We start from the raw sequence: 15,617 nt of genomic DNA on the forward strand, positions 1-15,617 counted from the left end.
GGAGTAGATGGGATCATATAGTGAGAAGAGGGAGAATGAAGATAGTTCAATAAGAGCCTTGGGCAATTCCAACATTTAAGGGTAAGACTGAGGAAGACCTATAACCAAGAGGCAGAGGAAAGGCCAGAGAAATAGGAAGGAAATCAAGAAAGTAGATTGTTTTGAGAAGTTCTGTCAACAGTTCAAATGCAGATAAAATATTAAGTATTTATTAATAATTATTATTCAAGTTTGGGACAAATTAAGGTGGCCGGGCTATAAAGAATCACATCAAAATCAAGTTAGTTCCAGATGATCCCAGATACAAATATATTACAGAGCTCCACATAGTTTTCCTAAGTTTGCTAAAATGTTGTCATTTTCTGCTTTACACCATTTATGCTTTACGCCATAAAGGCTGAAAAAAAGAACTTTATCCTGTACTCTGTGCTATTAAAGGTACTCTAAATAAAGAATAAATGAGAAACAGTTATCTCCATTCCACTCTGCTTTGTCTCTATCCCTGAAGTCCTGAAACAATCTTCAAAGTCTTTCATTTCTACATTCTTTAGTGCTTATACCTTACATGTGCTAGTGGGGTGCTGGGAATACTAAATTAGAATTACTAATTTAAATTCATGGTCAGGGATGGAATCAAGAAAGGATCAAAAATATTTAAACTTAGACCTGGAGGATGAGTTACGATGGGAACTGGCAGTTGGGGGAGGAGGTTAGAAAGAGAGGAAGTAGCATCTACATAGTACCTAGATGGGAAGAAGTTTGACATTTTCCAGAAACTGAAAGGCTGTGAGCATGGAGTATGAAAGCGAAGTGGAGCGTGGTCAGAAACAAGTGTTGTATGAAGGATCGTATAGAGCACCCGGGCTTTGTACAGATTTCAGTAATATCCTAAGAACAACGGGCAATCACTCCTTATTGAAAATGCATTAAGGGGAAGGTGCGATGACAAGACAGTGGCAGAACAGTAAGGAGAACAGAGCAGTAGTCTAGAAAACATGAGAAACATGAGAAAACATGGTGGTTTGAATGGGGGTGGAGAGAACTCAAGAAATATATACTCTGAGGGTAAAACTGACATAATTTGGTGACAAATTAAACATAAATAATGAGAAATAAGAAGACATCAAGGATAATTTCCAGATATCTGATTAGTTCTTAGCTTGACAGAGGTGTCATCAACTGAAATATGGAACACTACAGAGAAAACATCTATAAGGAAGATCATATGCATATGTATGCATAATCTGAGGGTTCCAACCCCATACCAGAACCTGCATATCCAGCTTTGAAGGTGCTAAACAAGCCTTTACAAGGTAGGAATTATTCTTTAATTTGGAATATATAGTGATTAATATGGCACCATACTATGATTTATACAATATTACATAATATAATAATGAATACAACAAAACTCTCAAGGATGATACATCAAACATTTTTAAAACAAAAATTTTTTAAATTCAAATGGAATTTTCACACTTATTAATTAACATTTATTTTGGAGTTGGGAAATGATTTAGACACAATAAAGTATTCTACTTCAAATATCATTTCTCAAATATCATTATAAACAAGAATAATATTTTCCCCTCACCATCTATCAGTTTCACCAAGTTGAAAACTTCTTGATACTATATGCTTGAATATATTATGATTCACCAGAAAAAAGTACATGTAAGAATGAAACCTAGCTAATAATCTTCACAGCTGGAGCAAGGGAGCCCTCTCCTGTCCAAGTACTGTGTTAACATGTGGCTGATGCTAATGTAATCATTATCGACATAAATTAAATTCAATTCACTCTAAGTTACAGCCAATTTGACTCTATTATGGACTGAAAAAGAAACTAGCAATAACCTTCATAATAGCTAACTATGCGCCAAGCACCTTGCAAACTGTTTATATCTATTATCTCCTTTCACCTTCTGAACAATCCTATGAGCTAGGAACTATTAGCATAACCATTTTACACATGAAGAGATTACAGCTTAGAGTTTAAGCACTACTGAAGAAGAAGTAAGTAACTGACTGATGGATCTGAATTTTACAATTATTTACTAAGTGTATGTGCACAGGACCACGATGGGTTCTGAGGACATATATATACCAAGCTCCGTGATTTCAAGAAGCTCATAAGCTAGTAAGAAAATCATGTAGACCATGGTAATGAAATCCCACTGTTACAAGTTTACACTGACTTATAGATTATGCACTATTTAACAGAGTTCAAAATGCTTTTCACATTCTTATTTGGTTCTCCACAATAAGCTTAAACAGTACAGAAGCCAGATATTCACATCCCTCTATTTATATGAGAGATGTAAAACTGAAGAAGTTCAGGGACTTGCTCAAGGCAATGAGTGTTATTTGCAATATTATTACCATCTGCCAAAAATGCATTAAAATCAACATTGTTCTTGAAACTCTTGAGTTGCTATAAATTCATATCTAAATTCCCCAATCAGGGGGCACCTGGGTGACTTAGTCTTTTAAACATCCAACTCTTGATTTTGGCTCAGGTCAGGATCTTGGGATACTGAGATCAAGCCCAGAGTCAGGCTCTGTGCTGGGCTCCAGAGCTTGCTCAAGATTCTCTCTCTCTCCCTTCCTCTGCCCCTGCCCCCTTCTCTTAAAAAAAAAAAAAATCTTATAAATTCCCCAACCAGTTTCAACTCCTATAAGGTTTATTTATTTTTTTATTTGAGAGAGAGAGAGAAAGAGCAAGCAGGAGGTGGGGGGCAGAGGGAGACGGAGAGAGAAAATCTTAAGCAGGCTCCATGCCCGGCACAGAGCCTGGCTTGGGGCTCAATCTCACAACCCCAAAACCATGACCTGAGCCAAAATCAAAAGTTGTATGCTTAACCAGCTGAGCCACCCGGACATCTCCCTTTCAACTACTATAAAACAGAAATCTAAATGTACTCACCAATTAAATTCTACATTTGACACATATAGCAGATTACACTGCATGTTAAAAAATGTGAGTAGATATATTTAATTCCCTCGTACCTTTTTCCTTTTTCTTAGAGGTCTCCTCTGCAGAAGATAATCTGGATTTTTTACGTGATGACTCTTCACAATCTTTTTTGGTTTTATCCTTTCTTTTTTTTGACTTGACTTCTTTTCTCCTTTATGTTGAACAATATAAAATTAAAGTTAACTTTTTCAACTGACCTTTATGAAAAATAAGAACCAATGAGCAAAAGTCAAATCAGTTAAAGTAACTTACCTTTACAATGTAATTAACATAAGGAAGCCTTAAATAAGTCTATAAATATCTTAGGTTAGTATAATAATTAAAGACAATTCTGTAAGATAATGAAGCCTAAAACTGAGAGAAATCATTTTTTATAAGTTCCATACACAAACCTTAGTAAATATAAATCATAGTTTTACTCATTTCCTCCTTATTTATCATTTAGCCGCTTTTTTTTAAATTACAAAAACAAACATCATTTCTCTCCATTTAAATTCATAGCTACCTATACTTTGAAAAAAAAACATACTTTGAAAATAAGAAACGCTGTAACAGCTCTAAACCACCACTAAGTAGAAAATTCTTCTGTTAAGAATAAAAGAATACAGTAAAGGCATGAAGGAATGGGGATAAAGGGGCTTACTTAAATGTCTACTTTAGACCATTTGTCCTTTTTCTGCTGTAGCTTTATCTCTTTTAGGCCAGGTTTATAAGACTACCAGTGCCATGGTTGGCAAACAATTGATTTTAACGGGTTAAGAAGGGAAATAGTAGATAGGAAAAGGTGATAATGCTGAAACTAGGACCATGAAGGAGAATGAAGAGACAACAAAGGGCCTGAGTTTCAAGAAACTTCCTCATCAGACCTTCTAAATTAAGGTACTTATAACAAATGTTGTAAGACTATTTAAGACAGTAACCACTTTCTGCCTCTCATAAGAATCAATTCAATTCTGAAGTAGAGCTCAAAAGTCAAGGTCAAAAAAACTCTCTGGTACCTTTCAGTATCACTGATGGAGATGGGAAATGAAAGGCTATTCAAGTAATCTTTAAAATTCTGCTAATTTTAAGAATGAAAAAGTATTAATTACTTAATATTTATTTTTAATAACTAAAATACTAGATAAAGCACTTTTATAACATAGCTGATTTTAAAATTAATATACTGACTTACACATTTTATAAAGTTGCAGAATCTCACTGTTAGACTTTCAACTGTTATTCAGGCCTTGAAACCAGACCATCACAACAACGGCAGGTCACAGATTTTGTCTGAACATCTTCAATGCCAGGGACCCCATTGTGCTTAACTTCCCATATGCCAGGCACTTACATCAAGCACTTTACATGCACTTTCATTAATCCTCATGATAACCTCGACATCCTCATTTTTAGAGGTGATAAAATTGAGTCTCACAGAGGTTAAGTACATTGCCCAAAGAAGACAACTAGTGAGTGGAGAAGCTGAGAGGAATACACAGGGTCATGTTTCAAAGCCCATGATCTTATTTATATATAGTGCATATTGCAGAACACTGATATTCCTTCCCCACCCAACATGAAAGTCACATACTAATTCTTGACAGGGGCCTGATTTTAACATCTGAGATGAGAATAAAGGTATATAATACTTTGTAAGAATGACAAACTCCAAAGAAAAGACTGTTTAAATGAGATATAAGTGATACTCTATATGGAAAACCCAAAAGATTCCACCCCAAAATTGCTAGAACTCATAAAGGAATTCAGTAAAGTGGCAGGATATAAAATCAATGCACAGAAATCAGTTGAATTTCTAGCAAGAAAGAGGAAAGAGAAATTAAGGAGTCAATCCCATTTATAATTGCAGCCAACCCCATAAGATACTTAGGAATAAATCTAGCCAAAGAGGCAAAGAATCTGTACTCGGAAAACTAAGAAGTACTCATGAAAGAAATTAAGGAAGGCACAAAGAAATGGAAAAGTGTTTCATGTCCATGGACTGGAAGAATAAATACTGTGAAAAATGTCTATGCTACCTAGAGCAATCTACACATTCAATGCAATCTCTATCAAAATACCATCAACTTTTTTCACAGAACTGGAACAAATAATCCTAAAATTTATATGGAACCAGAAAAGACCCCAAAGAGCCAAAGGAATGTTGAAAAAGAAAACCAAACCTGGTGGCACCATAACTCCAGACTTCAAGCTCTATTAAAAGCTATGATCATCAGGACATCAGTACTAGTACGGTACTGGCACAAAAACAGACACACAGATCAATGGTACAGAATGGAGAGCCCAAAAATGAACACTCAATTCTATCTATGGTCAACTCGATCTTCAACAAACTGTAAAGAATATCCAGTGAAAAAAAAAGACAGTATCTTCAGCAAATGGTGTTAGGAAAATTGGAACCACATGGAGAAGAATGAAACTGGACCATTTCCTTACACCATACACAAAAATAGACTCAGAATAGATGGAAGACCTAAATGTGAGATAGGAATCTATCAAAATCCTTGATGAGAACACAGCCAGCAACCTCTTTGACCTCAGTCACAGCAACTTCTTTCTAGACACATTTCCAAAGGCAAGGGAAACAAAAGCAAAAATGAACAATTGGGACTTCATCAAGATAAAATGCTTTTGCACAGCAAAGGAAACAGGCAACAAAACCAAAAGACAACTGACAGAATGGGAGAAGATACTTGCAAATGACATATCAGATAAAGGGCTAGTATTCAAAATCCATAAAGAACTTCTCAAACTCAACACCCAAAGAACAAATAATCCAATCAAGACATGGACAGAAGACATGAACAGACATTTCTGTAAAGAAGACATCCAAATGGCCAAGAGACACGTGAATAAGGCTCAACATCACTTGGAATCGGGGAAATACAATTCAAAAGCAAAATGAGACACCACCTCATACCAGACAGAATGGCTAAAATTACGAAGTCATTAAACAACAGATGTTGGTGAGGATACGGAGAAAGGGGAACCCTCCTAGGCTGTTGGTGGGAATGCAAGCTGATGCAGCCACTCTGGAAAACAGCATGGAGGTTCCTCAAAAAGTTGAAAATAGAGCTACCCTATGACCTACCAAACGCACTACTGGGTATTTGCCCCAAAGATACAAATGTAGTGATCCGAAGGGCCACCTGTACCCCAATGTTTACAGCAGCAATGTCCACAATAGTGAAACTATGGGAAGAGCCCAGATGTCCATTGACAGATGAATGGATAAAGATATGATATACATATAAAATGGAATATTACACAGCCATCAAAAAATGAAATCTTGCCATTTGCAATGATATGGATGGAACTAGAGGATATTATGTTAAGTGAAATAAGTCAATCAGAGAAAATTGTCATATGATCTCACTCATATGTGGAATTTAAGAAACAAGGCAGAGGAGCATAGGGTTAAGAGAGGAAAAAAATGAAACAAGATGAAAGCCAAGAGGGAGACAAACCATAAGAGCCTCTTAGTCTTGGGAAACAAACTAAGGGTTGCTGGAGAGGAGGGGCGTGGGGTAACTGGGTGATGGACACTGGGGAGAGTATGTGTTGTAATTAGTAATGGGTATTATTATAAGACAGATGAATCAAAGAACTATACCCTGAAAAAAATAATATATTATATGTTAATTAACATTTAAATTTAAAGAATTTAAAGAAAAAAAATTAATGAAACATTAAGAAACACTTTATGAAGATCCGCTTTACAATACAGTTTCCAACAATATTATGGCTTCTGAACATTGACTCCAGACTAAAAATTCTAGCATCTATCTACCACCCTGCACAGGTCTTCATGCTTAAAACTGCCTGGCTAGAGTAAGGCATAGCAAATTTCCAGTTCCCTGTTATATGTGTTTGGTGTATCACATAGTAATGCCAGATATTCCATACAATCAATAAATTAAACCATCAACCTCTTAAGGCCACATTTAGACATTCAGTGCAGGTAAGTGACTATTAACAACAGCATTTTACAGGATAATATTACCTGTGATGAAAATTCAATTTAAAGGAACATTCCTGGCATAATCCTAAAAAAAAAAAAGAAAAAAAAAGTGACACCACTGAAAGGCTGAATTTGAATTAACTATACTTATACTCTACCTTTAATATCATACATTCTCATTATTACTTATATCCCTTTTACAGATTATCTGAAAAAAAATCCAAAAAAGCAATCTGATTCTCTCCACCTCAAAAAATACATATGCATAATAAAAAGGGTAACAGAGTGCTTGAAGAATTGAAAATATTCTAGTATTACTTTAGAAAAGAGTGCTGTCAATTTATTCTAAAAGCAAACTCTGCTTCATATATAGGATTAATGTGTGTCTCACATCAAAGATATCTAATAACAACAGTGTGGCTATAGTTAACTTCCTCTGAAGTGCTTTCAGAGTTTTCAAATAGAAAAAAACTTTTCAAAAGGTTCCATGATTATGGCCTCTTCTTTTGCCTTAATATCAGTTCACAGCAGTAGACTTTTCTATCATGAATACTTCCAGGTGGAACCTCTACATTGGTGTGCATTAAGTAGTAGCACATGAGGAAATTATTGACTCCTATAGGGAGTAGGCAGAAAACTCTGAAGCACATTTATGTAGAACCCAGAGAAGGTTGCTAATGTGATGGCCTGAAGAAACTGACACATAAGACTAACTTAATTTATGGGGGGGAAAAAAAGGAAAGAAGGAACAACAGATTCTAATACATTCATATCAAGAGAAGCTGCTGTACTCTGGGTTATAAACCTTACTAAGCTTTTAAGACTGACATCAAGAACAATTACACCATCCTAAAACTTGTTCTTTATTGACACAAAGAGTGTACTTACTGCCCACAGCACAACAATATGGCTACCAGGTAACATGAGATTTTACATTGCCTTTTATGATACTCCGCATCTTATTCTGCACTGATGATATTCTCACAAATATTCCTTAACAGGAATATTTACAATATAGGTTTATATTTGGCATTAGAACTGTTTCACCTAAATGTCACCATAATGCTGAGAGTAAAAAAAGTCTCAAAAGTTATTTGTCACTTTGGGAAACTCTCAGAAAAAAGAGCACTTCCAGAAAGATACATTAAATTTTTTAAATTAAATTTTAAATTAGTCTATATATTTTTAAATCTAAATTATTAGATAAACTTTGAAGAAATCAATTATATTCCACCTGAAGTCAACTTACTTAATTTAACAAGTGCATTTCTCTTTTCACCATGCTCAATATAACCAAAATTAACTTCCCAACTCTTCAAGTCATCTTTTTTATCACAACATTTATTTCCACAGAAAAACTGGCCTGCAATAAAGAAAGGAATATTAGCTATGACAGTTGGTGACAATGTTTATCTGTACTATCTGGAATTACTCCTAAAATGTGCTCTTTACATACATAAATTCTTAGTTCTAGGTAGTCAGGATTAAAAAAAATAACTGAGCATAATAACTATAGTATACTTAACAAATGTATATACAAGTATTAGATCAAAGAGGTGAAGAAAAGGTTATTTTAAAAAAATCGATCACAGAATTCTTGCTCAAGAGATTGATACACTGTATAGATCAAGGTTTCAGCAACTCCCTGATTAGGAATCTTACACTTTGGAAAATGGAAATACTAAAAAAATAAACTCAATAATACCCTAAAAGAATAAATACATTTCCATAGTACACATATTTACACCTGGGTGAATCCTTTTTAATATTTAATAATAATTTTTAAATTGATTAAAATTCTTATTTTAAGTATTAACTTTATGGCTTCTATTTTAAGTACCAGCATAAAATGGCACTTAAAGCATATTTTAAAATGGTAGCACTCTAAGATGAAGTAGACTAAGTAATCAAACCCAATGCTCTAAGTTTAAGAGTTACCTGACACTATAATCAACAGCACATTATCATGTTCACTGTATTTTTATTAAACCATTCTGTAAAAAAGGACTAACACTGATGATCCTCAAAAAAAACATAAACTACTCAACAACTATTTATTTTCACAGCAGAAGATGAACCTTGTATTTGCACAAACAAAAAAGAATTTTTATCTTAATAATTTGCACCAACAGAAACAAATCTAAAGTTTTTATAAAAAAAAATTATCGGGGCGCCTGGGTGGCTCAGTGGATTAAGGCCTCTGCCTTCGACTCAGGTCATGATCTCAGGGTCCTGGGATCAAGGCCCGCATCGGGCTCTCTGCTCAGCAGGGAGCCTGCTTCCTCCCCTCTCTCTGCTTCTCTGCCTACTTGTGACCTCTCTCTGTCAAATAAATAAATTAAATTAAATTTAAAAAAAAAGAAATTATCAAACAGCCTATAACTTTTCTAAATTGGCATTTTTTTTACTCATTCCAAATGAATAGTTCATGAAATCTGTGCATGTTCATTAACAGCAACGAAACTATAATTCTAAATCAGAGCAATAGCTTTCTCTTACCAACTCATCTTTTTTTTCAGTTATAGTAAGTTAAAGAATGCTCATCAATTTTTTCAAAGACAGCATTACTTACCATCACCTGAAAATTCCATTTTAATAAAAGTACAAAATTTTAAAACTGTGAGACATTTCATAATTTTTCATTGTTTGGATAAAAACACAAACTAAACTGTAATACTAAGAAAAGTTAAAACTAGTTTTATTTTTTTTAATTTTTAAAAAAGATTTTACTTATTTATTTGACAGAGAAAGAGAGTGAGAGAGGGAATACAAGCAGGGGGAAGTGGGAGAGGGAGAAGCAGGCTTCCTGCTGAGCAGGGTTTGATCCTTGATCACAGGACCCTGAGATCATGATCTGAGTTGAAGGCAGACGCTTAATGACTGGGCCACCCAGGCGCCCTTAAAACTAGCTTTAAATTTGTTCTTTTTCCTTCTCCTTTAGAGTATTGTCAGGGCTGATCCTTCATCTAAAAAAAAAAAAAAAAATTCCTACTCCTTAATTTTTTTTTAATTGCAGATCCAGTTTTATACTTCACACATATACCCAATTTATGGAAGATGTAAATGATCCACAATGATGGCATCAATGTTTAATCATTTTAAAGTACAACCTTTATTTTCAGTTTAAAGGTTCTTTAAGTTATTAGTTTAAAATTATTTCCTAAATGGTATTATGTAGTTTTCAGAAGCATTAACACTTTAAAATGCAATTATCAATAAAGAGCTTTTATATCATGAGACAGTACAGAGATTAATTTTTCAGAGATTTATGAGTAGATTACAACAATGCACAGAAAAAGCATTTATTGATTGCCTACCAAATGTTTGATCTTTTGCCATAAGACTAAATATTCAGGGTTCATCTCAATAACATCCCAAAGTAAGAACTAGCCTGTTCAAAAATTATGAGTAGATTACAACAATGCACAGAAAAAGCATTTATTGATTGCCTACCAAATGTTTGATCTTTTGCCATAAGACTAAATATTCAGGGTTCATCTCAATAAGATCCCAAAGTAAGAACTAGCCTGTTCAAAAATTCTATTAGTTCAAAGTAATATTTAATCTCTACATTCAAAATGTGATTAGACTGAATACAGTAATACCTACTCATTATCTCAAAAGTTGATAAAAGAAAAAACTCAAGTATTCATCCTTTATTAGTTTCCTTTAACTCTTTAAACATTTTCTACTTAATCTCCATTGAATGTTCTAAAAGCAAAAATTTAAAGGTAAAAATCACTAAAGCATTATATTTTGACCTTTGCTAGTCATATATCATGAATATATTGTCTCTAATTTTACTTATATAGATAACCATTTATTATATACATGAGAAATAATCTTACTCAATGACTTCAATTCGATAATAACAAAAAACCTTATCTTATAAAAAAGTAAAACTTTAAGATTTATTTTGTTTATTTATTTATTTGACAGAGAGAGAGATCACAAGAGAGGCAGGGAGAGAGAGAAGGGGAAGCAGGCTCCCTGCCTAGCACAGTCCAATGTGGGGCTCGATCCCAGGACCCTGAGACCATGACCCGAGTCAAAGGCAGAGGCTTAACCCACTGAGCCACCCAGGCACCCAAAAAGTAAAACTTTAAAAAAGAATTACCTTTTCCTGAAATTACTTCTTTTTCTATTCGCCACCTAAATCCAAACTATGAGAAAAAAATTACATTTATACCAGCATAAATTTAAACACTATTGAAACTGTATATACATCAAAACATAGAGGACACTGGGGCCACTCTTGGACAAAAGACAGGGCAAACACCCCATGGATACACAGCATAGAAGCAGTGATCTGAAGAGTGCATGGGGAACACGGTGCAGAAATTAGCAGCTCATCTCTGAGTATGTCCCAGAAAGGCAGTGTTCACAGACAGACCCCTCTAGGGATAAAGAAACTGGCCAGCACCATTCCCTCCCCTGCCCCTCAGCATAAACACAGGGCCACATGTGGAATCCAGCACAGGGCTGACACTCACAACCTAACTTGCTCACACCAAGCCCTGCTTCCCAGACACATTTGCCTTGGTCCCAGCACAGTGGGCCCTCTCCCCCGAAACAACTAGCCCAAATCCCTTCCACACCATGTCTCCCTACCCAGGAGTCTTGCAAGCCTTGGTTCTAGGAGTGGCAGTGACAGGTCTCATTTCACAAGCAGAACAGAGCACACCTAGTTAAAACACTGCCTATAACAGGCAAAGAGAACCTTCGCAGATGACTGGCCTGAAGGACAAAGTGGTCAGGACACAAAAGCAGAATGCATGTAGTATACATTGGAGACACTCCCAGAAGCACCAAGCCCCGGAGAACAGGTGACACTATACTACAGGGCACTACAGGACCTCTTCTTCATAAAGTGGAGTATTATTTAGCTATAAAAAATGAAATCTTGCCATTTGCAACAACATGGAAGGAGCTAGAGTATAATGCTAAGTGAAATAAGTCAGTCAAAGAAAGCAAAATACCGTATGATTTCCCTCGCATGTGGAATTTAAGAATCAAAACAGATGAGCAAAGGAAAAAAAAGAGAAAGACAAACTAAAAAACAGACTCTTAACTATAGAAAATTGATAGTTACCAGCAGGGAGGTGGGGGGTGGGGTGGAGATGGTGAAACAGGTGATGCAGATTAGAAATGCACTTGTGATGAACACCAGGTGATTAAAATAAAAAGTTAAAAAAAAAGAAGAAGCAAACATAATTCTCATTGTGAGAGATTTTTTTTCTCCTTATAGGATTCCAGGTGTTTAAATAAAATTTGAATAATTACCAACTTATCTGTTAAGGAATTAATCTTCTTTACTTTTAAACTACCTATTAAAAGGTACAGGTGCTAGGCCACAAGATACTTAAATTAATAAAAAGTATTTAGCTTGTTTTATGACACTGACAAAAAAAAAAGAGGATATGGTACAGCAAAGAGGCAATATACTATAGTCCAAAAGAATTGGATTGTCTGGGGTTACATCTTAGCTGCACCACTTAATGGCTTTATAATACTGGACGAGGTATTTAATGTTCTTGTCCCTCAGTTTCCTCATATGTAATGTAGAGAAAATACAATACCTACTTCTTAGGTTAAGAAGTTTGAATGGGATAATACGCACAAAGTATTTAGAACAGTACCTGGTACATAGTATCCTAGGGGTTAGCAAACTATGGCCTGCTGCCATTTTTATAAGATTTTATTGGAAAACAACCACAATCATTCATTCATGTATGGCTCTTCCCCACTGGCAAAATAATGAACAGAAAAGAGAAAGGGGACACTTTGGAGCCCTAAACTTTCCTCCGGATTCCTAAACATAACTGTTCTTTTGGCGAAAAATAATTTTTCTTCACTGCCTTTTTGAGATCTTTCATATTCATGGGCTAATTTTCTGTAGTTTTAATAAATGATTTCATTTTCTATTCAGTTTACTATAATGGTTAAAAGCTCAGTTCTAGAATCATGCAGATACAACATATAACTAGCTCTGTGGCCTTGAAAAGTCTGTTAACTTCTCAGTCTACTTTCTTTTTATGTATAAAAACCCCAGTCCAATAGGTTGTTGTATTATGAGAGATAATTCAAATGAACTGTTCAATGCCTGGTTAACTTTGTCTATTTTTATCATTTATTATTTGAATTAGGCAATTTTGTAGTTTAAATGCAACTAGGGGCTCAAATATTTTAAAATACTCTGATTAAAATCCAATAAAAATAACCTCCTCCCCAGTCTAGGAAAAAAATAAAACGTTCAAAATAACTCCATTTTATTCTACTTTTAAGCCCATTTATGTATGTTAAGATTGCCTGCCATCCAACATATATGTTGGGATGCCCACTGAAGCACAGAGAAATGTGTACAGCAACAGTTTCTCAACTTTTCCTTCCACTTATTAATCTATTCAACAAATAATTATTAAGCAACTACTTACTGGGCTTGGCACTCTGCTGAAGATATAACATGATTATTAAAATAGTGTCTATTATCAGGAAAGCTATAATCTTACAGGGGGTAAGAAATATAATTAACAAACATAGTATGTCCTACTAGTTAAAGATTGTATAGAGGTTTTGCCTCAATGTGTTTTTATATTCTTGCCTAACATACATTTTCCTGCTGATAGGCTGGATTAAACACTGGAATTACTCAGGATTTGGTGCCAAACCTCCTTCTCTTACTCTACCGCTAGCAGAGAGAGATCACACACGCAAGCAGTAAGACAGATGGATCCTAACTTCCTGAAAACACGAAGCTCCACGACCATCTACTTGGATTTCTACGCAGAAGAAAAATAAATTTCTAGCTCATTTAAGTCAGATTTGTATTTCATACTTGACTTGCAGTGTAGTAACTTCAAGTAACTCCAATTGCTGTGGTGCCTTTTGGATTTGTTGTGATCAATAACTAGTACAGAGAGGAGAGATAGCTCTTAAGAAACCAAGGAGGTCTTTGGGATGGGTTTGTAAACGAGGTTGTAAAACTGGACACTCTTATCTATAAGAATATTGTGAAGCAACCCACATATTAAAGGCACTATGGAAAAAAATATGAAACAAATCATGATTCAAGATTTAACTAATTAAATGACAGAAAAAGAAATTCTTATAATAAATAAATATAAAATAACTTTTAAAATAGATTCTCTGTCTTAATACAAATGTACACTATCCAAAACATTCCCTCCCCTATTTCAAACTGAGATCATCTGTTCCAGGTTACTTTCTCTAGCTGTGAATGTGAAATTTGAGATAGAAATAAAAATCACTTTACTATCAACTAAAGTAACTAATGTAAAGCAGGAATGCAAATCTGCCATTACAAAATAGCACTGATAAGAGTTAATTCTACTAGCACAGACACTGGTATAAAAGAAGATGTACATCTGCCTCTTTCTAGATGGTAATTTATTTGAAGAAAAAAAAAAAAAGCCTATCAATTTCAAACATCATCTGTGAAACAAGACATCATTCTGCAGTGTCAAATCATTCATTATAATCAGTAGAGGCTCTAGGCCAGAGTTAGGATGAAACAGAATCCAGTAGCCACTTGTGTTTAATTTTAGACTATTCATGCCTCAGTTCACAAAGCAGCCTTTACTAGGGGGCCCTTTGTAAATTTCATAGCTGCAGAAGTTAAATTGTCCAAATGACACTTCATAGATGCAGGGCAACCTAGCTCATTTTGCACCTTTAAAAGAATAATATGGGGTGTGATAGTATAAGAAAAAGTAATACAGTACTTAAATAAGAACTTTCTATAAATATTTGGAAGGCATACCTTATTTTCTTTGTATCTACTGAGATCTGCTATGCAGTATTCCTTGAATAATTTATCATAGTATTTCTTTGCAAGTTTCTTCTCCCTAGATTCATAAAAAAACATAAATCTTTTACATTTAGAAATTCAACCACAGTGTGCCACATGAAAGCAATGTCAAATAAACAACACATATGATATAAATATTAATGTTTTAAAAGAGGCCTATTACTTACATGTGCATAGAATACCTGAATATTAATTATTAATAGTGGCTCTCTCAGGGAGGGAAACTGGAAGATTGACAGTCAGAGGAGAGGATCCTTACTCCTTTTCACGTTTCGCAATGTTTACATTTTTAAAACCACTTTCAGGTATTACTTTCTCCCAAAACATTTAAAAAAATTTTTAAAAACCGTATTACAGGACAACAAACAATACGGTAAAAGTATAATATATTCTTTTTAAGACAAAGTAGAGCAATGAGAAGTCAGTTAAAATTGCTAAAAATGACCAAAAGAACCAAATCAGACTCAATACTAGGCATATTTTTATGTCCTCCATTCAGAACTCCTCCAAGCCGGGGCTGAATGTAAGACATGGAAACAGCAGGAGAGATGGGACTAAAGCAATTCATGCATTACATCTCAGACGGCAAAAATTACCAATTCATGTCCATTTCATCCTCCTCATTCCATAAGAATCTATGATTTTCTCGTATAACATCCATGTCTGTCTTGTCATTTTCCCTGGAAAATAAAACTATTCCAATTACACATAAACACAAAATTAGTCAAATTTAGGAGGTTAAACAGTTCTGTGAGATTTTTTTAGCACTTGAGAAAAAATACATGAAGATAAAGATAGTTTTATGTGTGAATGTACATATACTTATAAAAACAATTTCCATATTGGGGCAC

The 15,617-nt window shown here is 34.6% G+C and overlaps 1 protein-coding gene across 2 annotated transcripts in view; it reads right to left on the minus strand.

The window, feature by feature from the left end:
- Positions 1 to 15,617, minus strand: part of LOC123954969 (protein FRA10AC1) — a 34,525-nt gene that overhangs the window by 10,890 nt on the left and 8,018 nt on the right. For both annotated transcript variants that reach the window (XM_046026440.1, XM_046026439.1), the window contains exons 7-12: positions 15,363 to 15,446; positions 14,719 to 14,803; positions 11,056 to 11,101; positions 8,188 to 8,301; positions 6,981 to 7,023; positions 3,010 to 3,128 (exon numbers count right to left, since the gene is read on the minus strand). In XM_046026440.1, the coding sequence (XP_045882396.1) occupies positions 3,010 to 3,128; positions 6,981 to 7,023; positions 8,188 to 8,301; positions 11,056 to 11,101; positions 14,719 to 14,803; positions 15,363 to 15,446 (491 nt within the window). The remainder of the gene's footprint in view (positions 1 to 3,009; positions 3,129 to 6,980; positions 7,024 to 8,187; positions 8,302 to 11,055; positions 11,102 to 14,718; positions 14,804 to 15,362; positions 15,447 to 15,617) is intronic.

This window comes from Meles meles, chromosome 13 (genome assembly GCF_922984935.1).
Source record: "Meles meles chromosome 13, mMelMel3.1 paternal haplotype, whole genome shotgun sequence".
Lineage (NCBI taxonomy): Eukaryota > Metazoa > Chordata > Mammalia > Carnivora > Mustelidae > Meles > Meles meles.